At 45.5% G+C, this 25,010-nt stretch overlaps 1 protein-coding gene across 1 annotated transcript in view; it reads right to left on the reverse strand.

Moving 5' to 3' along the window:
• Positions 1–25,010, reverse strand: part of LOC129704630 (6-phosphofructo-2-kinase/fructose-2,6-bisphosphatase 4-like) — a 56,099-nt gene that overhangs the window by 2,799 nt on the left and 28,290 nt on the right. Inside the window, 14 exon segments of the mRNA XM_055647885.1 lie at positions 2,409–2,473; positions 2,978–3,040; positions 4,204–4,333; positions 7,229–7,282; positions 7,285–7,335; positions 8,031–8,177; positions 9,644–9,851; positions 10,439–10,560; positions 13,632–13,688; positions 14,637–14,711; positions 17,948–18,014; positions 18,125–18,221; positions 19,694–19,819; positions 22,599–22,667. Of these exon segments, the coding sequence (XP_055503860.1) occupies positions 2,409–2,473; positions 2,978–3,040; positions 4,204–4,333; positions 7,229–7,282; positions 7,285–7,335; positions 8,031–8,177; positions 9,644–9,851; positions 10,439–10,560; positions 13,632–13,688; positions 14,637–14,711; positions 17,948–18,014; positions 18,125–18,221; positions 19,694–19,819; positions 22,599–22,667 (1,331 nt within the window).

Consider the following 25,010-nt stretch of genomic DNA (forward strand, 5'->3'; position numbering starts at 1 on the left):
GGAACAGCTCTGCCGATGACTGCCAGGAATTGCAGAGTTGTGGATGTAGTTCAGTCCAACAACAATAAAAATGGCAACACAATGGCACAGCTATAGAGACTGAACTTCGACCGTGACCAGGGGTGCTGTAGGTGCTGCGTTTGTACGTTCTCCCTGTAACCGCGTGGGTTTTTTCCAGGTGCTCCAAACTCCCACACCCCAAAGACATGCAAGTATGTAGGTTAATTGGTTTCTGTAAATTGCTCCTAGTATGTAGGATGCAAAGGTAGGATAACATAACTATTGTGTGATCGATGGGCTGAAGGGCCTGTTTCCACACTGTATCTCTAAACTTAAGTATACGTCCCACAGATCAGACTCCCCACCATCGACACTTCACGGGGCCTCACGAAAGCAGCCAACTTAATCAAGGACACTCATTCCATCTTGTCATTCTCCCGTCGGCAGAAGATAGGGAAGCTTAAAAGCGGGTAGCACCACTCAGGATATGATTCTTCCCCACTGTTATCACCCTACTGAATGATCTTCCAATAATGTAGTCCCGATTACCCAACTTATCTCATTGTATTTCTTGCACTTTTTCATCTGCATGTTCCCTGTGACTGCAATGCTATAACTCTGTAACACTATATTGGGCACTCTGGAATGTTTCTCCATGCGCTACCTGTGGCCCTGTGCATGGCTTCATTGTATTCATGTCGTTAAAATTTGACAGGAGAGCATGCAAACTAAGTTTTTCACTGTACCTCGTACACGGGAGAATGAACCAACGCTTGTCCCGACCTCTCCGATCCAGTCAGGCACTCATCAGCCCTTCCACAAGAGGTGGTGGTTCACGGGCACCTTCTCCAAACTCGTGCTTTGCTCACATTGCTCACATTTGCTCACTCCTTTACATCGGGGTAAGACCAAGCGTAGACGAGGCAACTGTTTCACTGAACATGTGCTGAGTCAGCCAAGGCCTGCTGGATCTCCTGTTTGCCAAATCTTTTAACTCCCCTCACCACTGCCATACTGGCCTGTCTTTCCCCCATTGCCAGGGTGAGGCCACACACAAACTAGAGGGGCAGCAACTCATATTCCACCTCGGTCATCTACATCCCAGTGGCATCAGCGCTGAATTAAATAATTTCAGGCAAACTGCTCCCACCTCTGACCACCCCCCTCGTCCCTCTTTCCCCCAGATCTCAACACATGCACTTTTTCCCCACCACATCCCATCTCTCATCCTCTCTCTTAGTCTAAAAAGCTGTCAGTCCATTCTCTCCACAGATCTGCCTGACCTACTGAGCTCCAGCAGCACTTGTCATCTGCATCTCTTGTGTCTCCAGCATAACCTACGTCCCTCAATCTTTTTCCTCCATCCAATCGTAGGGCCATGATCATCCCACACCACCCTAGAGTCATTCTTTATTCTCAGGACTCTCCCTCCCCCCACATCACTGTTTCCTTGAGAGTCTTTAATAAACTTCAGGAATCTGAAATATCTAATCCCAACCATGGTCACCAAGCAACGATATCTCAGCAATAGGTCAGATGTATGTATCACTGTTACTTTGTCTGCTTCGTATGCTTCAGGCATTAAAATAAAATCTCTTTAACTTTAGCTTATTGTCACTTTGCTCAGTGCTACCGTACTTCCCACAGTATTACAGTCATACAGCGTTAACTTGTCTATTATTGCAATTTCCTTTTACTCTGCAAAAAACCCTCTGAAAGAAATGGGCACTAATTTGCGAGTGCGAGAGAGTATTTCAGAAGTTCCTGGCGGAGGTTTGAAGGGACCATACATTTGGGGTACCAAGCACGGTGTGTTGCTCTTTGCACTGAGCTGCATTCTGCTCATTCTGAAGCCTCTCCACAGGAAAGCAGCTGTAGCTAAGCTTTGTTCAATAGTGGAGCAGAGTTCAGGAACTTCAAGGCCACAGAGTAATCCTGCTAATGTAACCTGCTGGTGGTTTATGTCTCAATAATTCTCAGTTCTCACACAAGCCTTGATGCTGTCGTGGGCATGCATCAGGGACCTTGAAGCCAAACTGATTGGAGAGGAGTTGCTTTATTTTTAATTCAAGGCCATTTTTACTATTACGTTTTTGGCTACTAAAAATAATTTGCAATAATAAGTATTCAAGAAGTGACAGATTCTCAGATTTAGAAGAGATTGGCCCTCCCAGAATTTTTGAACGGAGTGCAGAAGCCAAATTTCAATGCATTGTTAGAGAACAGGCCCACATCCTACCTTGTCTCCACCGGCACTGCCCCTCAATACCATCCACACCCCTCCCTCGATCCACTCCACACAGATCCTCTCCCACCTCTCCTCCCCAATCTCCAACTCAGCAGCAACGAGGAAGCTCCATCCTACCCCAATTACATTAAATAACTGAGCCTGCAGACAGACAGCTTACCTCCGGCCTCTCCCGGTGTGTGTTGACAGCCTCAATGTTGAGGAAAATGGATTCGACTTTACACCCTGCAGAGGGAATAAACAGTCGTACTGGCAAACGATAATAGTCGCACAGGCACACCGGGAACACACAGTCACTCTCTCCCCTCCCCTCCCCTCGTTGCCCATCCCTGGCCCTCATGTTTGCCACATCTGCAGGCACTGGACTCTTGCACCGTAACCCCATCGCAGAGTGCTCAGCTGCCGACACCAACCGTGGGACAGCAGACTTCTCCCTGCAGATACCGCGATCCTCTCCTTTCAGTCACTGCCCCTTTCACACCATGAACTTCAACCTTGTCGAAAAGTCCAATGTGTGTCATTTTTTCGCAAAAGTTATTTTGTTTAAACGCCTGTATCATAAACGTGAACGTCATTACTCGGCAGCCACCTTTGTGTGACAATCAAAGGGCTTCAAGTTCAATCAGAAACTACCGAGTGAACAAGTGTGTTCATGACGGCTCTGTGAGGACCCCGCGGCCCCATTATACACTGGGTTAAACTGCCCGCGGACAGGGCCAGGCTGCTTACCATAAGCCACTGGCGTTAACTTTAAGACAGTGTGGAGGGGGCACTTCAGGTACGGGAGCTCCTCTGTAAACGGAAGAACAGGCAGCGGTAAGTTCACACCATTATCAACAGAAGCATTCACCACATTTACATTGTTCTAGAGCTAGACTAGTGTTCATGTCATTTCATTGTCCTATCTGGGACACATCACAATAAACTCTCTTGAATCTTGACGACTTTACAAACCACCAACCCCCCCCTCCCCTCTTGAAAGCCTCATTGCAGGTGGTCCCTCTGTAAACTTGTACAGTTCCAGGAATAACCACACACAATAGACAATAGGTGCAGGAGTAGGCCATTCGGCTCTTCGAGCCAGCACCGCTATTCAATGTGATCATGGCTGACTAACCCCAATCAGTACCCCGTTCCTGCCTTCTCCCCATATTCCTTGATTCCGCTATCTTTAATAAGCCCTATTTAGCTCTCTTTTGAAAGTATCCAGAGAACCAGCCTCCTCCACCGCCCTCTGAAGCAGAAAATTTCAGACTCACATCTCTGTAAGAAAGCGTTTCCTCGTCTCCGTTCTAAATAGCTTACCCCTTATTCTTAAACTGTGGCCCCTGCTTCTGGACTTCCCCAACATCGTGAACATGTTTCCTGCCTCTAGCATGTCCAAACCCTTAATAATCTTATATGTTCCAATAAGATATCCTCTCATCCTTCTAAACTCCAGAGTATACAAGCCCAGCCGCTCCATTCTCTCAGCATATGACAGTCCCGCCATCCCAGGAATTAACCTTATTATACATGGTACAATAATGTAATCAGTTGTAGATCTATCGACCAGGCAAGGGTTGATGAATTTTGGTCAAAAATCATAAGTTTCCTTATGAGGAGGTTTGTGAAATCTTAAAGCAAGGTGGAGTATCAGGCTGGTTGTTATCAACTTATGGAGCAGGTCTGAGTGGCTCAACAACCTACTTATGTTAGTGAGGGATAGTAAAGGGTAGGAGGAGCAGTAAAGGGGCAGGTGAGGGGAGGAGGGGTGGCAGTGAAGGGGTGGAGGAGGGGTGGCAATGAAGGGGTACAGGGGCAGGTGAGGGGCAGGCAGCCTGAGGGGGGGCCGGCATTTGTGGGCATGAGCACCCAGGGTGCAGGACTCGTGGTCTTGGTTGCCATTCACACAGCGGCCCCATTCCGTCTGTGAGCCAGCAGATGATCGCATAACCATCTCAGCTGCCATTTACCTGCTGTTTTATCGAGGAAATAGGCCAGCAAACAACGCATGACGGCTTGGTGACAGATGACCAAAACGTTCTCCTGTCTCTCCAGCTCCATGATCACCGGCTCCAGTCGCTGAACCAGATCTTCGTAGGACTGAAGGAGGAAACAGCCGATAATGACACGGATAAGAGTTCACAGCCTGCTCCATTCAGATTTCCAGCTAATCTTTTACATTCAGCCAATCGAAACCTTGCACATTTCAATCGCACAACCATATTTCTGCACCATCTGAGGCTGGCAATGATCAACAGGGACGTCACACGAGGCCTGACATTCAACAAGTCACTGCATCTATTTTAATGCACGGGGTGTTGCTAGTGAAGGAATGAACGCAAAGCTTAGTTTGGCACGTGGGACTCGGATATTGTGCAATGAAGAGCAGGACTGGCAATCGATGACCCAGGGAATAGTATTTCCAGGCGAGGAATAAGTAGGAGTAAAATGGGAGGAGATATTATTGCACTATTTGTCAAAGACTGCATTGCTTTGGTATTGAGGGAGAATCCTAGAGAAGGCTCCTGAAACCAGTCCACAAGGGTAGAGATTAGAAACAAACAGGGTGTTGTCACTTCACTGGGCATCGGTGGTGGGGATGATGCTGGAGAATTATTAAAGAAGTAATAACGGCGCATTTGGATAGCAGTAAAAGGATTGGTCCACGTCAGCATGGATTTATGAAGGGGAAATCCTGCTTGACTAATCTTCAGGAATTCTTTGAGGATGTGACAAGTAAAATGGATGAAGCAGTGGATGTAGTGTATCTGGACTTTCAAAGAGCCTTTGAAAAGGTCCGCACAGGAGATTAGTGGGCAAAATTAGAGCACATGGTATTGCACATCTTCCTGCACCTATTTTCTATGTTTCTATGTTTCACAGACCTCCCAACAGGAGAGAGAGGAGCAGATTGTGGCAATAAACACAGCGTCACCCTACCGTAGGAATTAAACCTCCCAACATTTTTACTGGGATTTAAAATCTTTGAGGGGGAGAAACGTTTGAGGTTCATTAAGGAGAACGTTTTTCCACAGTCTATAGGTGTAGCAAGGTGGGACGGAGCATTACTAGGGAATGTAGCTGGTCAGCAGGAGTGTAGTGGGGATGGACCCGATGTAAGTTGAGCATACTATCCCAACGTTTGCAGATGGGATGTGGAGAGCAGTGTTATCCCGATAAGAATAATTAGATGAATAAGGTGAAGGATTGTCGAACAGGGTCTGAGGAGTATGTGTGTCCACATCAGTGCCTGCATTTGAGCCACGCTCCCTACAAACATCAGAGGAACCTGTGCAGGAGACTGCCTCACAGTAATGAGGTGGGAGAACAGCATGCAGACCACGAGGACAAATTGGACAGAATATCTGCTGAACGAGTGTTGGATTCTATGTGTAAACTACATGATTGGCTGACAAATAAAGGCTACCCCATTCTAAGGTATGGAAAATCAGCCAAAATGTATAAAAATGGCCGTTATTAAAATCTGACAATGTGCACTTTAACCACAAGTGATTTTTAAAAAATTACAAATCTCAAATTGTGGAGCACAGAGGCAAATAAATAAGTGACGGGTCTATGTCCCAATCATTATGGAGGGCACTGTATGTGGATAGGAAATGTTTAGAAGGGTATGGCCAAATGCGGGCAGGTGGGACTAGAGTAGATGGAGCATCTTGGTCCGCGTGGGTAAGTTAGGCCGAAGGGGCTGCAGAAGTAAACCTTTAGTATCTCAGAGCTAATGGGATACTTGACACAACATCGATGCAAACTCAGTGTGTTTAACACATTGATATACTTATCATCAAAAGTCGTCTCCTTTGTGCATTACATGCAGACCTGATGATTAACACAATGATTGACTTAACCCTTTGTACATTATTTTGGTTGTGCCGACTAACGTTGGAGATGTGATCATCGCCTTTGATTGAGGCACGTCACCCCTTGAACTAGTAAAGTAAACCAACTGCTGATGGTTAAAGATTCAAGGCCTTGAGTCTCATTACAGATCGAGACTTTGACAGTGCTGTGTGACTCTATGTATTGGTTAGTAGGAGTGTCACCACAATAGGAACACAGCAGCTGGTGATCTGAGTGGACGAGTCATCAACAGGAACCACACATGGTGGGTGGGTGGGTGGTAGATACTTATAGTTGGTTACCAGAGGCTAGGTCAACTCTTCTTGCGTTAGTTCACCCTGTTGTAGGTGTGACTGTCGTAGTTCTGATGGTTTGTATTGTGAGTTTGTTTTGTCAGCAAGGTGAATGTACGCTGCAACGATGGAGCCGAGTGGGCTGATCTGAGATGTGGAGGGTGGCCTGTGATACACGAGAACACGAGCAGCAGCCATGTGCTTTGATCACGTTACCAACACCGTCACCGATCTGGTTACGTCACAAATCCAATTTGGTCACGTTACTGGCATGGTCAGGGGCCCAGAGGGGAGATGCAGTCAAGGGGTGTCAGGTATCCCCCAGGTCTGGGAGCGAGAGACTCACAGACTTGGGGGGGGGGGATGAAGTTTCAGGTTCAGATTCGGAGTGCAGAGAGTGAGTGACCTTGAGTGGTGTCAGTGGGACACTGTGCAACAGATACGTCTTGTCATTTGCGGCAAATGACGGTCATTAAAACAGAGAGATGATGTCGCGGATGGCAGCAAAGATAATCTGGGAAGTGGGAAAACATGCACACGACTTCCAACCCGAGCATTAGCTGCGTCAAAATGGGCAGGGAACCTGGAGAGTGTAAAATATGGGGAAGATAGAGAGGATAAGGGGGGGGGGCAGGAGGAGGGGGCAGATAGAGAGGATGAGGGGGGGCAGGGAGGGGGCAGGATAGAGAGGATGAGGGGGGGCAGATAGAGAGGATGAGGGTAGAGGGGGGGAGGAGGGGGGTCAGGTGCAGGGGGTTCAGGGGGCGGGTGAGGAGGGGGCAGGCGGAGGGCTTGAGGGCGAGGGGTGAACTAGTGGAGGGGGTGAGAGGGGTGCAACACTTACCTCACCCTTTGGGTACCGGTATCTGTACTTGTCCTGATCTCTCAGCGCAAACTCCGCCGGGGGTAGTTCTGCTGAATCTCCTCGTACATCATCTCCTCACACACCCCCTGTGGGAGAATCACAAATGAATAGACGCGAGCCAGCCAGGCCGAAGCAACCCCCCCCCCCCCACCCCCCATGCGTTACTGCAATCTCCCCCCCACCACATCACTGCAACCTCTGCACTACATCAATTCAACCTCCACCTCCCCACCCATGGACACCCTCCCACTTTACTGCACCCCCCTACTTGCTGTATCACACCACCCCACCGACCGGTCACTGCACTCTCCACCCACATATCACCTTCACCCCCACCCCCGCCCACTGTTCAGACATCCCGGGAATCTCCCATATCCAGGACGTCCATTCCCAGGCCGGGGGCCAATGTACACAGGAGGAGAGCTCACTGCTTACTGACAACTGCTCACTGCTCCCACAGCAAACACGTCTCAGCTCACGCACAAAGCCCAGATTCACTTCTGCATTGCTCCGTTTCCCAGTGAACTTAAAACAAAGTGCCCTTTGTACACAATGTGTAATGGTTAACTATGGAGCTGATGAGACGACAGGCTGATTACACACTGATCCGTGACCGTCGGAGAGGAAGTGCCCGTCTCTGGTACACTGGCCATCTCTTCCAGTTGCCCCTCATGTGGAAATCTCTGACACCTGTCCTTGAATTACATTTCATACTAACTGGCGCTTTCACTAATGACACAAAGTCACAGATTCCTGGGCCAGGAAACACACTGGTACTCACCGCATCAATTTCGTTCACCGCTTTCCACTGCTCGTAAGGCACGTGCAGCGCCTCAGCAGTCTGTATCGTCCGCTTCATCTGGCTCGTCCACACCTTCAGATCCTTTATATTCTGATCCTGGATGAAATTCCCCAAGGATTTGGCAAACTATAAACATAAGCAAAGACATGTGAAGCATGATGTCTTACCGCTGGAGATTCTGTGGGTTTCAGTGGCTGGAGGGTTAAGTGAGTCCACTGTGCAAACTTTTATCAATGTTGGGTAGAGCTCCGAGGGCTCAACCTGATCTGAAGCTCAGGTGCGACCAGATGCACTGAGATCTCCGCTGCAAAAAGAGCGAGTGCCCAGCAGTGGTAAAGTCTGTCAGTAGTTTATACTGGAAGCTTTCAACAGAACATCTCACATCAGCTGAACACATGACAATGTTGTTGCACAAACAACATGTGAGGCAACATTGAACTGTCTGTGATTATCACATGTGATAGTTCAAACTGCGTTTGCGTGCTGCAAATAAAGCCTATTGCTGAATCCAGAAGGAACGATACAGTGGCTTCATAGAGGTGCATGGAATATAGATCAGTCCAGCATATTGACAGACCTTTGGCTCATGAGCTCTGTACCCTTGTGTCACGTTCAGGACAATAATCTAGGTCTTAATGTTGCAAAACAAAAGAATTGGTCATTAACCCAAGGATGACTGAATGGCCTAATTCAACTCCAATGTCCAATGGTCTTATAGTTCAGGTAGACAGCTTGTTCAGCATGGATGAGTTGGGCTTGATCAGTGCTGTATACCCTGTGCTCCAGCTAATCTACATGACCTCACTAAACTCCTTCACTGTAATCAGTTTACACTCACTCAGTTTCAAAGCAAAAGGATTTGAGTATAGGAGCAGGGAGGTTCTACTGCAGTTGTACAGGGTCTTGGTGAGACCACACCTGGAGTATTGCGTACAGTTTTGGTCTCCTAATCTGAGGAAAGACATTCTTGCCATAAAGGGAATACAGAGAAGGTTCATCAGACTGATTCCTGGGATGTCAGGACTATCATATGAAGAAAGACTGGATAGACTCGGCTTGTACACGCTAGAATTTAGAAGATTGAGGGGGAATCCTATAGAAACTTACAAAATTCTTAAGGGGGTGGACAGGCTAGATGCAGGAAGATTGTTCCCGATGTTGGGGAAGTCCAGAACAAGGGGTCACAGTTTAAGGTTAAGGGGGAAATCTTTTAGGACCGAGATGAGAAAAACATTTTCTCTGGAATTCTCTGCCACAGAAGGTAGTTGAGGCCAGTTCATTGACTATTTAAGAGGGAGTTAGATGTGGCCCTTGTGGCTAAAGGGATCAGGGGGTGTGGAGAGAAGGCAGGTACAGGATACCGAGTTGGATGATCAGCCATGATCATATTGAATGGCGATGCAGGCTCGAAGGGCCGAAAGGCCTGCTCCTGCACCTATTTTCTATGTTTCTATGTTTCCTCACCGAGTCAGCAAGAAGTCTGTTGGCAGAGTGACTGAGTTTGCTGTTGTTTTGCGGTCCGCGGTACCCACGGGGGCTGAGGCCAGAGACAATGCTGTGCAGTGGGGAGCATCAGACGGTCCCAGGCTTACCTGCTTGCCCCGAGTGGACAGGCCCGAGTCGCCACCGATCCTGCCCATCAGGTTCAGATCACTTTCGCCATGACGACAGAGGTAGATTGAGCGCGGAGTTATGTGGATGTTCATGAGGTAGTAGACAATTTTGCTCTGGATGTGATCCAGTACATGGTTGACAAGGTAGCGCCTCCCGACATCCATGATTTTAATAAAAGAAAGATCCCTTTGAGAGAAAGATGAGAATTACAGTCATACGCTGTCACGAGAGTCACACACATCCTGAAACAGACTCACGGCCACAAACCCTGACACCGAGCAGTGGATTGAAGGGCAGCATTGACACGAGACAGGACAGAGTGGTCAACGGAGCGCACGGTGGGTTTTTCCTGGGGCTGTGTATCACGGCTCCCCCACCGGCTAACAAACCAGACAAGGAGTCAAGGAGCAACCGTTCTAGCACCAACACCGCGGTACACGGCTGGTTACAGGACTGACTATATGTGGAAGATGGAGGTCTTGGCCACAGATGTGAAATAGATGTTTACTGTATAATGTACAAATGTGCTGCTGCAGAAAGGGATATACATCAGTATATGCTAAATGCATTTCGTTGTCTCTGTACTGTACACTGACAATGACAATTAAAATTGAATCTGAATCTGAATATATTAAAGGATAGGGGGATAAAGAGCAGCAAGTGGACGAGGAAGATGAATCTATACAAAAGGTGGAGAAGATGATTGGACTGAAAACTGATGTTTGTCAAATATCTTTCAGTGCTGTTGAATTCTATGAACAGAGCTAACGTACTTATCAGACACTTCATCCAATGACTCGTACGTGTTCTGATAACACTCTATCCTTTTCAGGAAATCAGCTATTGCTTCATCGTTGTTGCAGTCGCTGTAGTCTGGACTTCCCAACTTTACTTGCTAAAAGAAGCAAATTTGAATGACTAGTAAAACAGAACCATACAGGACATGAACAGACCCTTCGGCCCACAATGTCTATGCCGAATATGATGCCAACTCTTATCTGCCACATACCATTCATTCCTTGCATGTCCATGTGCCTATTGAAAAGTCTCTTAAAACACCACTATGGGATCTGCCTCCACCACCACCCCCCGACAGCACGTTCCAGGCACCCACCGCCCTCTGTGCAAAAACAAAACTTAGAAACATAGAAATTAGGTGCAGGAGTAGGCCATTCGGCCCTTCGAGCCTGCACCGCCATTCAATATGATCATGGCTGATCATCCAACTCAGTATCCCGTACCTGCCTTCTCTCCTTGCTCCACATATCACCTTTAAAGTTTGCCTCTCTCACCTTAAAGCAATGCCCTCTCGTACTTCATTTTCCATTCTGGGGTAAACAGGTTCTGCCCTATCTATGCATCTCATAATTTTATATACTTCTATTAAATCTGGCGATCCAGGGAAAACAGTCCAGTCAGTCCAATCTCCCCCTCTCCAAAGCCTGTACATCCTTCCTGTAACGGGGCGATCAGAACGTCACGCAATTCTCCAAATGCAGCCTAACCAAAGTCCTATAAAGCTGCATCAACACTTCCTAACTTTAATACTCAATGCCCTGACCAATGAAAGCAAGTATACCATGCCTTCTTTACCATGCTATCTACTTGTGTTGCCACTTTCAGGGAGTTATGGACAAAATCCCTCTGCACATTAATGTAGCTATGGGTAATGCCATTAATTGTATATTTTCCCCTTACATTCGACCTCCCAAAGTGCAACACCTCACACTTGCTCGGACTCAACTCCATCTGCCATTACTCCGCCCATTCCTGTTGTTGATCCCTCTGTATACTTTGACAACCTTCCTCAATTTGGAAAGAGAAAGACTTATCAACGATCACAAATGTACAGATTTCATGATTGATTTGGTTAGTTTAGAGATACAGCGTGGAAACAGGCCCTTTGGCACACCGAGTCAACGCTGACCAACAATCACTGTACAATAGTTCTATCTTACACACTCGGAACAATTTACAGAAGCCAATTAACCTACAAACCTGTATGTCTATAGAATGTGGTAGGAAACCAGAGCTCCCGGTGAAAATCCACGTGGTCACAGGAAGAACGTACAAACTCAGTACGGAAGCACCTATAAGTCAGGATCAAACCCGGGTCTGGTGCTCTACCATTGCGCCACTATGCTGTCTTAATTGGAGCTTTATAAAGTCAAGCCAACGCAGCCAGGTCTGTAACTTTACACTATAGGCAGCCGAGGATGTTCCCACAGGGCAATGAGAGGCTCAGCTTTCTCATGATCAAGATGGTAATATAAAGTCGACTGCACGAAGCAACGTGCATGAGTGAGTGAGCTCCCCGTCACAGGAACAGGTTCACCTGGAACTGACGGCTCTCAGAACGATGAACTAACTCCTCCTCAGCTCATTCAGGATAATTTCATGAACACTAGCGTACAGAAGAGTGGCTAGAAAAGTTATTAAATGTTTTAAGTGTCAACATATTACACCCCTGACCAGGCAATCATCCTGTGGGAACATTTTGATTTTAAATATATCTTTTAATAATTATTTATTTAAATTATTTGCTGGTTTTCTCTCACACTTCATGGCAGGAAATAACAATGTATAAACCCCACATTCGAGCGCCTGCAGTTAGGCAAGAGGAACTTAAGTAAACATTGGTCCCTTGCAATGCCAGTCTGAGAAATTAATAATGATAAATAGAACTGAGGCAGATTCTAAATAATTAATCTGGATTAGTCTTCACATTGAAAGTACACCAATAACGAGAGAATTTCACTGTACCTAGGTACATGCGGCAATAAAGTATAATTGAATCATTGAGAATACAGGGGCTCTAGGGGGGGGGGGGGGGGGGGAAGGGCGACTAAGAACAATCTCAACAGAAAAGAAATACACTACAAACTCACAGCACAAACTGAGAAACCCCATGGCCTTTTCCAGTGCTTGAAGGGATATGGATGACCGGCTGTAATCTACTAACATTCCCTGGGTTTTGCTAAGGGAACTGTAACGGCACTATTCAAGACAGGAGGGAGACAGCGAGCAAGGAACTGCAGCCCAGTCAGTGTACCTGCAGTTCGTGGGAATACATTGGAATCCATTACTGAGATGGCAATAGCGGGGCATTCAGAAATAGTAATATTATAGTGTGTACATGGTTTATGAAGGGCAAGACACATTGGCTAGCTGTTTGAGGATGCCACAAACGCATGGATATGGGCGGGCCAGCTGTAGTGGATCTGGATTTCCAGAGGCATCCGATAAAGTGCGCATCAAAGGTTAGAGCGTGGCAAGAAAGCATGGGTCTTTGGGATGGGTGGAGGGAGGGTAATAGATTGGTCATTGGCATAGACTAACTAAGAGAATACAGTTGGGATCGATTGTTCTTAGACTGGCGATGGGAAACTGGCTGGTTCAACAGGGCTCAGCGCTGTGGCCTCAACTGTTTACAATCTACATTCGTGACTTGATGAAGAAACCGAGTATACTGTGCTCAAATCTGTGACAATACAAAAAAGTGAGGGAGTTGGCAGATTGTGAGGAAAACATAGAAGTCATTCCCCCATTTAAAACCAAATCATTCAACACATTCAAAAATAATGTATTTCTAGTCCTTAGAGCAAGAGGTATCAAGGGACACAGGACTAAACTAGACCATGGTACTTAAACCGAATGCAGAATAGGTGAGAGGGACTGAATGGTCTCCTGTTCCTATTCTGTGTTTGTTCAACATGACACATGTCCAATACTTTCACACATGCTTCATGCATACTTCTCAAAGCCTTCCCTTGCAATACAGCTTGAACCCACTGTGCAATACTGCTGTTTTACACATCTAGCATTTATTCATCATGAACATGTACCCTTAGCACAGGAAACCCTCAATCACACTTCTCCAGCACCATGTAACACTCCACAGCCGTACATGGCGATCAGTGCGCTACAAGACGCAAGATCACTCAATCGGAGCCAGCAGTAACTCACCACGATGTTTGTCTCAATGACCTCGGGATCTTCACACACTGATTCCACAAAGAACACCTTGGCAGATCGGCATGGTGAGGGGGAGAAAGGGTTTAATTAAGAACTTACTATTCTTCCATTTCTAACAAAGTCAAAGTGAATGGAAAACAAAACTGCAATATTTGATTCCCACACTTAATTGGAAAAAAATTATTCAAGTGAAATATTACCAATAGTATCGTAGATTTATACAGCACAGAAACAGGCCCTTTTGTATCACATTCAGTCTAACAGCAGCCTGTTCTCACAGCCTGCTTGCTTCATCACTCTCCCAACCCACCCCTCCACACCCAGCGGACCCCCGCTCCCACCTCCCCCCAACCATCAGCACATGCTGCACTTTAATCTCACTATGAAGCAGGACACGAAGGGATAGAGAGAAACATAGGGCAGGAGTTGTTGGTTTGATAAAGGATTCTACTGATAACAAAGGTAGACAAAAATGCTGGAGAAACTCAGCGGGTGAGGCTGCATCTATGGAGCGAAGGAATAGGTGACGTTTCGGGCGTGACGTGTCAACTGGTCTGAAGAAGGGTTTCGGCCCGAAACGTTGCTTATTTCCTTCGCTCCATAGATGCTGCCTCACCTGCTGAGTTTCTCCAGCATTTTTGTCCACCTTCGATTTTTCCAGCATCTGCAGTTTTTTGTTATACGCTACTGATAACAAAGAACAGTTAGCATTGGCTCTACCTTGTGGCAGCTCAGAGAAGCACAGGAGTCTGACGGGCTGAATCACTTCACACTCAGGTATAATGGACGACACCAATCCACTTCCCTATGGACAGCATGTGCCTTCTCACATTGCTCAGGTATTTAAACTACCCAGTTCTTGAGTAAATATGGTACATTTCTAGGGATGGGTTTGGCAGGCTTGGCTCCTGGTTAGAGTCAGGAGCAGACACAGGATAGTTTACAATCCCACAGGCAGCACGATACTGACGGTCAACATTCCCCACCACTACTAACCTTGTACCCGTTCTGCTCTGCAAAGTTGATGATTATTTCTCTTCGTTCACGTGTTGTGTTTGTGGCATCGAAGACCTGTTGAGAGATTATTCAGTCTTCAGTATGAATGGGAGGTGGGGAGTTAGACGGAAGATAGCATCCATCCGGGTTAGTTACGGTCTAACCTGCACAAGCAGTGGGACTGAGGCAACAATTTCAGAGGATCAGTTAAAGCAAAGGCGCAAGAATAATGAGGCTACTACTGGTGGGAGAGCACAGGGAACTACCACAGAACACATTAATGATCAAGGTGGAAGTCAGTGCAGAACTGGGGACTAAATATGTCTGGGTACAATGTCGGAATAAGGAAGGGGAGAAAGGAGGGTCAGGTAGAGTGGCAAGCAACACTGATGAAGGAAATTATTGCAGTTCAACTGGGAGGATCTATTTATTAAAAGCAATCATAAGATTCCAGTATCCACTCTGTTGACTGGCAATTTATGGAATGCTCACAAGGAAATCAGAGCTGTAGTGAAAAATGGGACATACAACTAAATATATTCAAAGACACTTTGGAAATGTGTTCAGAACTTTCTATACCGGGCATGTTTCTGGCTCAGTGAGGAAACTAAGCAGAGGAAGGGCAGGGCAGTGCTCACAGTATTGTGGACCTCTCTATAATTTTTTTTTTTTTTTTTTTTTTTAAATCAATAGAGAAAGGTAAATTCTACAGGATGAGAACACATCACTGTGATGACACTGAATAGTGGAACAGGCTTGAGGGGCCGAGTGGCTCCTGTTTTATGTTCTTTGTTACCCACAGCTCAAGGACTGCGCGCAGTGTGGTCACACTGTGGTTGCTAGGGAGGAACGGAATGTTGACAGGACGGTAAAACTGGTAAGAAGACTGTATATACTAGGATCTTATATTTCAGAATACAGGCGAGGTGGAGATATAGTTGTGTTTAAAATATGACAGCCGAGATAAAGGAGACCCTATACCCCGAGAGTGAAGTAAAGAAAGAGGGCAGGGATTAAAGTCATTGGTAGACTGATTATTGGGGAAAGGAGGAAATGTTTTTCAAGGATAGGTGGCAGGTGTCTGGAACTCTCAGCTGGAAAGTGTGGGCGATGGAAACCCGATTAAACAGTGAGGACGTGCCCGTGCCCGTGCCCGTCCTGGGGCGAGTACACTGAGCACCTCCTTGTGCTGAACGGCTCCTGCTGCAGCTTGATTCTCTGAACAATTCACTGCAGAATAAGTACTCAGCATACCTAGGGATGTAGAGATTGGCTAATCCCTGGACGAGGGAAGTGGCTGGAGAAATAGTGCGTGCACTAGTTATGACCTTCCAAATTCCTCACATTCTGGAAAGATTCCAGGAGATTGGATAACTGAAAATATAATGATCCTATTCAAAATAAAGGAGGCAGATCAGTAAACTGTTGGATAGTTTGCCTGACCTTGGGTAAGTCCTTGGGTAGATATTGGAATCTATATTGTGGTTAGATAGTTAGAAAATCAATGAGTCAACATAGTTTTATGAAGGAAATGACATCTGACAAATGTCCTAGAGCTCTGAGAAGGTAACAAGGTTGGATAAGGAGCACTCGCAGATCCAAAGGGATTCCGCAAGATGCCACCAACCTCATAAACAGAGAAACGTAGACACAAGGAACTGCAGTTGCTGGTTTACAAACAAAATACATAAGGTGCTGGAGGAACTCAGCAGGTCAGGCAGCATCTTTGGAGAACACAGGCTGAAGAAGAGTCCTGACCAAAACATCACCTATCCATGTTCTCGTGATTCTGCCCGACCCGTTGAGTTACTCCAGCACTTGTGTCTTTTCGAATAAACCGAGAGTTGTGTATGTGGCCTTGCCAGCCTCCCTACCACCTACCACCCCCCACCCATCCGGCCTCCAATCACTTCTCGCTGTCTCGGGAAAGGAGACAACATAATCAAGAACCACTCACCCCATTATTCCCTCTTGGCCTCTCTCCTGTTGGGCAGAAGATACAAAAGCTTGAAAGTATGTACCACCAGGAACAGCTCCTTCAAACGACTCAACAACACTGTCCTCATTTCAGGGTATATCTCCCAACCCACCTCCGTGTGGCCCTTACACTTTAAAAAAAAATCTGCACCTTCTCGGTAACACTATATATTGCACTTATTTTTTATTTGCACTGCCTGTTGTACGTGTGTGGCTTCACTGTACTCATGTAGAGTATAATCTGTCTGGATTGTATGCAAATAAAGCATTTCACAGTATCTTGGTACATGTGACAATAATATTTTCTTACCAGCAGCAAGCTTGGCATTGAGGGCAAAATGGAGATTGGCTAACTGAAAGAAACACTATCGGGCTCTAACTGGGCTAACACAGGGATCAGAGCTAGTAGCCAAACTATGAAAGACTCCAACAAGGGAATCAAATGTAGTGTTGCCACGTTTGCTTATGAAAGATGAACAGAAAAGCAAATTGTGAGGCAGGCAGATAATTCTGATGAGGATATAGATAAAGTATATGGGCAAAATTTGATGATGGAGTATAATGTTAAGAAATGCAGAATGTTCTATAAATGGAGAGAGAATGGTCCTGTACAGCAAGTATTGAGGAAGACAAGTGAGGAGGATGGAGCTCTAAAGTTAGGAATACTTACTGTAACTGGTATTGAGACCAGACGGAGTCGTGTGAGCCATGTGTTGCAGTTCTGAGTAGATTCACTAGATTTGATTCCTGATATGAAACAGTTGCCTTAAGGGTGATCACACTTAAGATTGGAAGGACTGTCTCGCATTTCCTGCTGGTGAGAAGCTGGAACTGGGAGGGGAATCGTTTCAGAAGAACAGGTCACCATTAAGACAGCAATGAGAAGGAATTTTGTCTCTGAAAGAGATCATGAATCTTTGGAGTTTTCTACCCAAGGGAATTTGAACATTGAATTACTACTACATTCAGGCCCAGGTACTAGTGCTGCAGGAACAGGCAAGAGAGAACTCATTGCATGACAGAGCAGGCTCTGAGGGTCATCAGGTCGCCTCCTGCTCTGGATTTTTACCTTGTTCTCATACAGTACTTGGGGTCAAGATGTAGCCTGCTCCTCATGGCTGGAGTGAATGCTGAAGATCTCATGCTGTGACCAACAAGACCAAGTTCTCCCAGTCTCCTCGCTAATGCCAAACAACTGTGAATAGTCATTCACAACCTTTCTATTGATTGGATCTTGATGAGGCAAAATCAGGATCTTGAACTGATGGTGATTCTCAGTATGTAAGCTACTGAGTGACTTGATAACGAGTCTGCCCTGTTTCTGCATCACTTACCCCAACCTGGCCACCTTCCGTGTCCAGGTATCTCTTCACATCACTCAGTGCTCTTGATGCACACTGTCTACAGAAAGACAAACATTGGGCAATCAACCAACATCCTACACGTCACCACCATCATTCAATAGCAAATGTGGTCAATAAGAAAGGTGCAGCGTTCGTGCTGCCTGTTACCTTCGGATCAGCAAACCCTCCTTGTTATCAGGGAGGAAAAACTCAAAAGATTTATACGTCTTCAGTACATCCCGCCGATACTGACCCACGTTAAATGCTGTGAAGGAATGAGTTACAAATCTTAGACACTCGATACCAAGGAATCACTGCATTTGCAAGTCTGTCACATACCTCAAATACTGATACCACCTCATTCATATTTTATCTCACTGATGTGAAATTTCTCAGAGGGGCGACCTGATAGAAGCATCTAAAATCATGAGAGGTTAGGGGTTAGGGTAGACAGTCAGAACCTTTCACCCACCCTGTACGTCCCCATCCCAAGGTGGAAGTGTCAAATATGAGAGGGAAATGGATCATGTTCAGGCAGGGGCGATGAGTTTAACTTGACACCATGGTCAACACAGACATGGTGGGCTGAAGGGCCTGTCCCTGTGCTGTACTGTACTGTTCCGTTCTGTTCTATGGTTTTAAAATCCACAGATCTGAAAACCGTATGCTTTTATTTCTTAGATAAGCCGACCATTTATGATCTTCTGGAGGAGTGTTAAAACTCGATTCATCATACATGACCTTCCTTCAATAAATCAAAGACAGTCTTTGTTAAACTTTCCTTTCAAACTGCTAATTGATATTGGCACTGTATGCCAATAATTTTCCCATGCTTACGTTAGGGTGACTGGCCTGTAATTACTTGATCCTTCCCTTTCTCCTTTTAAACAACATCACCATGTTAATTGTCTTCTAGTCTCCACCACCTCATTCATAACCTGAGGACTGTAAAACGATATGCCTGACGATTCTTTTAAATTTTCTAACATCATAAATAATAGAACAAAACATAGAGCATAGAAGAATAGTACAGCAAAGGAACAGGTCATTCGGCCCACAATGTCTGTGCCAAACATGATGCCAAGTTAAACTAATCTCCTCTGCCTTCAAGTATCCATTCCCCTCCAATCCATGTGCCTATCTAAAAACCTCTTAAAATGTTATCTTATCTGCTTCCACCCCCCCCCCCCCAAATTTATTTGTCACATACGCATATGAAATGTGCAGTGAAATTAAAAGTGGCAATGCCTGCAGATTGTGCAAAAAAAAAACTACAAAATAGAATAGAACATAATCAGTAATTACATATTTGTGAGAGAAAAAACAGCAATTTAAAAAAGACACAAAACAGTAAATTGGTGCAGTAAGTTAGTTCCTGGTGAGGTAAATGTTTACAGTCCTAATGGCCTCTGGGAAGCCTCTGTAGATCAATGCAGTTAAGGATCTTACCATTAATTGTATACTTTCCCCTTTCATTCGACCTCCCAAAGTGAAGCACCTCACATTTTCCTGGATTAAACTCTATCTGCCATTTCTCCACCCGTAGCTGTAATTGATCTCAATCCTGTTGTATTCTTTGACACATTCTTTTCACTGACCACAACTCCACTGCTCATCTTGCATCTCCTCATTAAACATATTTCATGTTCCAGTTTTCTTTACTCCACATTACTATAGCATGAATACATTCTGACTGCCTTCAACCGTTGCCCCTTCCAGCCTTCTCAAGGAACGTACCTTTAGTAGGCACCCCAATCCAGTTGAAGTAACGGGTGAGTTTCTTCGAGATGTAGGTCTTGCCTCTGGCAGGGAGCCCCACCATTACGATGAGTGAAGGGGAGTTTGTCATGTGTGGAATCCATACTGAAATTACAACACAACACCCGATTATTAATCACAATAAAGCACAGAATAACCACTTGAAATCCCCTTTCCTTCCAAATGTTAATATGGTAATGATGCTTGAAAGCCCACACTGATCTGTCAGTTCAGTAGTGACTTGCTAGTAAGCCGAGCCTCAGCACTGAACCACCTTCCTGCCCACAGTGATGGAAAGCCACACTGCTTCAATGAATTAGCCCCAAACACCCTGAGGCAGAGACAGAAGCAGCCCCACCTCTGGCCCAGCTACTTCAGTACACCACCATCTAACCAAACCACTTTCCACATCGTTAGGTATATTGTGCCACAAGATGCAGGACAATCCATTCTGTCCGTAACACCCAGAAAGCTGTCCATGAAACATAGAAAATAGCAGGAGTAGGCCATTCGGCCCTTCGAGCCTGCACTGCCATTCAATATGATCATGGCTGATCATCCAACTCAGTATCCTGTACCTGCTTTCTCTCCATACCTCCTCATCCCTTTAGCCACAAGGGCCACATCTAACTCCCTCTTAAATATAGCCAATGAACTGGCCTCACCCACCCTCTGTGGCACAGAGTTCCACAGATTCACCACTCTGTGTGAAAATAAAAATTCTCATCTCGGCCCTAAAAGACTTCCCCCTTATCCTCAAACTGTGACCTCTTGTTCTGGACTTTTGTTACACCCAGAAAGCTGTCCATGAAACATAGAAAATATGTGCAGGAGTAGGCCATTCAGCCCTTCGAGCCTGCAGCGCCATTCAATATGATCATGACTGATCATCCAACTCAGTATCCTGTGAAGCCAGAGCTGTGATCAGCCTTACTACCAGGCGACATTTCTTCACCAACAACTGGTTACCGACACCCTCAGGCTACTCAGCATTTGACCAGGCAAAAAAAACTCAATAGCAGAGGCAAGAGGGACTGCCTTCAGTATTTGACCAAGTATGGGGAAGCCTCGGTAAAACCAAAGGTGAAACACTCCCATGGCTGGAGTCATAACCATATTCCTCTGTGTAAGGTCATTAATCTGAGCAAGATTCCTTAGTGGACAGAACCAATTCAACCACCTTGTGCCGCTCCATCAGCAGCGGACTGTCACTGCTGACTCCACAATGCCCCATTTGTAACTCCACAGATAACGAGACACTCCATGTCTGAATGAGAGTCTTAGATAATAATCTAAATGGCGACTAGCCCCCACGTGTCAGGCAGCCACCACCTGCAACCACATGCCATCCACTCTAACATTCACTGGTAGAACCACGACCAAAGCCAAAACGCAGGGGACAGGCACTGTAGATCAGAGACACAGCTAAATCTGCCACTCATACAGTGGCCATTAGATCGGGCCGAGGCTGGGAATTGTTATTGTGTTAAAAGATCTGTAAAACTGCAGCAATTAAGAATGTTATTGTTCTGTTGCCAGTACCTATGACAATTAAATACTCTAGACTCATGATCCCTTCCAAGTCCCAATAGACAATAGGTGCAGGAGTAGGCCTTTCGACCCAGCACCGCCATTCATTGTGATCAATGCTAATCATCCACAATCAGTACCCTATTCCTGCCTTCTCCACATACCCCTTGACTCCGCTACGTTAAAGAGCTCTCTCTACCTCTGTCGCTCCATTATGTCTCACACCATCATGTCTTGGAAATATATTTAATTTGGGTCCAAATGCAGGAACTCTCTCCACCATAGGCAGGACTGCGAGTGCCCCTTCGCCGTGACAGGGGCACACCAATACTCCCTCCTTTTACAGGCAACTCATATCTGTGCTTAACAGTCGGAAATGAAAGCAGAATCGTTACAAGCTCCGAGACCCAGGTCATGTCAGGGCGAATGATCTGTGGTAACTGACATTCCCAGCCCGCCTACCAAACACTGATGCTGCCATCAATGGTGCCACTGCCTGCAAGCCCTTGCTTGCTCCTGTAATGAAACGACAAACAAGGCCACTATACTCCCTTTGTGTTATTCCCCAAATTCTGTCGGCACAAACATGTTTAATGGCAGCAAATTCGCATTAGCTGCATCTATTTGTAGAACGGCTATTAATTACCATCACGTGAACAGCTCGCTCAAGAGCAATAGCACCATATTTGCAATGGCCCATTACAGCCCCCCCCCCCCCCCCCCATCGCCTTCGACTCCAGCCTACCCTCCTGCCTCCAGAACCCCCACCCCATGTCCACTGCTCCACTGACCCTTACAGTGGGAAAAAGACTGTGCATTCACCAAATCTATTCCTCTCATGATTTTACACACCTCTGTAAGATCATCTCTCAGCCTCCTGTGCTCCGAGGAATAAAGTCTCACCCTGCCCAACCTTTCAATATATCTCAGGCCCTCGAGTCCTTGCAATATCCTTGTAAATCTTCTCTGCACTCCTTCCAGCTTAATGACATATTTCCCAAAGCAGGGTGACCAAAACTGAACACAATAATTCTGCAGTTCCTTCCTACACAATAATTCAAGTGCAGCCTCAGCAACATCTAGTACACTTGTATCATAATGTTCCAACTTCAATACTGAGTGGAGACAAGGAACTGCAGATGCTGTAATCTTAAGCAAAAGGCAAAAAGTGCAAGAGTCAGTTAGCAGGTCAGCTAGCTCCTGATCGGTGATGTTTCTGGTTGGAACCCTTCTGCAGACTGATTCTATTCTAGGTGCTAAAAGTCTTTTTTACTGATTCTAAAGTCTTTTTTGCCACCTTATCTACCTGTGACACCACTTTCATAGAAACATAGAATTTCAGGGAACTATGTACCTGTACTTCTAGATCCCTCTACTCGACAACACTTCCCAGGGCGCCTCCATTCATTGTGAAGGTCTTGCCCTGGTTTGAATGAATGGATAAATTTATTGGCAAAGAATTCACATACAAGGAATTTGCCTTGGTGCTCTGCCCACAAGTGACATACAGTGACAGTTAGGAATGACACATAAAACATTAAACATTAATAATAAAACATTATCAATTAAACATGTGAATTAAATAAAATACCAGAGCAAAGGGAGGCTACAGATTTTTGGTTATTGAGTAGAGCTACTACTCGTGGAAAAAAAAGCTGACTGTGGCAGCTTTGACAGTCCAGAGGGAAGTGATTCAAAGAGTTTGTGGCCAGGGTGAGGGGTCAGAGATGATCTTACCTGCTCGCTTCCTGGCCCTTGCAGTGTAGAGACTTCCCAAAATGCACCAGCTCACACATATCTGAACTAAACTCCATTTGCCATTACGCAACCCATTACATGTTAATTTTCCATAACCCTGCACAGACTTCAATCCTTTTTATTGAACATCAACATTTTCCTTCTCTCATCATTATAAATCCACAATTTCCATTTTCTCTATTGATGGATAACTTCCCAGTTTCCTCACTTTGTCTACAATCTGTTGAAGCCTCTTTGCATCTTTGTCACTATTCGCGTTACCACGGGCTCCGTGTCATCGGTGGAAGTATTACACTGGGTTCCTTCAGCCAATTATTGACAGAGATTGTGAATACTTGCGCCTTGCGCTACTCCATTGGTCAGTTTGCCAACCCATGAAAGACCCATTCATTCCTATTCATTGTCTGTCGTTTAACCACCTCTCAACCCATCCTCCCCCTGCTAACCCATCGTAAGAGAAAGCAACAGAAACATTAACTAATGATCACTGCAACTGCTGTGCTCGGTTCTCAGACAATAAGTTACAAATCACCCTTTCAGAAAAAGAAACATGCAGGTTTCTCTTCAATAGTATTCAAGAAAGCTGCTGGGCAGAGAGTGAGGTAGGCTGAGAGGTTGGAGGGTGGGAAAAGTTACTGTAAAATGATGACTGTGCAAGGGAAGAGGTGGGTTGCATTGCAATGTGACAGATAGATGTTGTACACCTCAATAACGTCACTCCCCGGCCTCCTACTCTCCAATGAAAAAAGTCCCAGCCTATCCAACCTCTCCCTGTAACTCAAGCCTGCAAGTGCAGGGAACATCCTGGTGAATCTCTTCTGCACTCTTTAGAAATTAATTACATTTAGATTTAAATGTATTATTGTCATATGAACTGAAGTAAAATGAAAATCTTTGTATTGCATGCTCTCTAAAGAGATCAGATAAACCATACATAGATACAATCAGCTGCGATGAAAGCAAGTGTGCCAAACACCTTCCTCATGGCGCTGTCCACCTGAGTCGCCACATGCCCATGTACTCACGAATCTCTCTGTTCTGCAACATTTTGCACATTGCCTGGTGATCGGTAACCCGTCCTAAAAAAGGTGATAAGGAACATAGAACAGTGCAGCACAGGAACAGGCCCTTCAGCCCATGATATCTGTGCCAACTGCAATGCCAAATTAAACCAATCCCATCTGCTTGCACATCATCCAAATCCCTCCACTCCCTGCCTGTTCACGTAAATCTGAAACATTCACATTATTTAGTACAGCAAGACAAGTATTTGTATAAAAAGTTAATAAAGTTAAAAACAAAATATTATTGTTACAATTGTCGTTTTAAAACTAGGATCCATCCTGACAAACCACTCAGTTGTATCCAGACCTTTGTCAAATGTCGTGTCGCGTGTTAGTGCCATTTTACAATTCATCGCTGCAGAGTCCTGGTTCAAAGATCAGTCCTGACAGAGGCAGTAGCTCAACATCAACACTTCCAAAGTCCCATAAATGTGAACCAGTGTGTGTTCCAGCTCAGCCACCAATAAACAGGAATTAAAACTATCGCAATGATGTATTAAACAATGTCAGGGTCAACATTGACAAAACTTGTTTTTTAAACAAGATTGAGAATTCCCTGCATCTGCAGCTGCCGCTCAGCAGCCACAGCACAGGAACGGGGAACACACTGGATGACTCACCAATATTAACAATGCCAACAAGGCAATGAAATCCAGAACTATTCAATATTTCCAATCTTATCCGTCTTCTAAACATTGCTGTAATTGCTCACACACACGACAGAAGAGTATTGCATTATAAATTAATGCACATTATTTTTGGAGAACTGTGCGGAAATCGTAGAGCACACAGCAGGTGGATTCAGTTTAACAAGTACAATGCCTTCACCCGCTGGCCTATCCTACGCCACAGTCTGCCCATGCAATATTATATAGCATCCCTTCACTAGGCCGCTGTGAATTGGCGGCAAGTTACTGCCTTGATTAGCAACGGTGGGCAACAAG

This window comes from Leucoraja erinacea, chromosome 16 (assembly GCF_028641065.1).
Source record: "Leucoraja erinacea ecotype New England chromosome 16, Leri_hhj_1, whole genome shotgun sequence".
NCBI lineage: Eukaryota > Metazoa > Chordata > Chondrichthyes > Rajiformes > Rajidae > Leucoraja > Leucoraja erinaceus.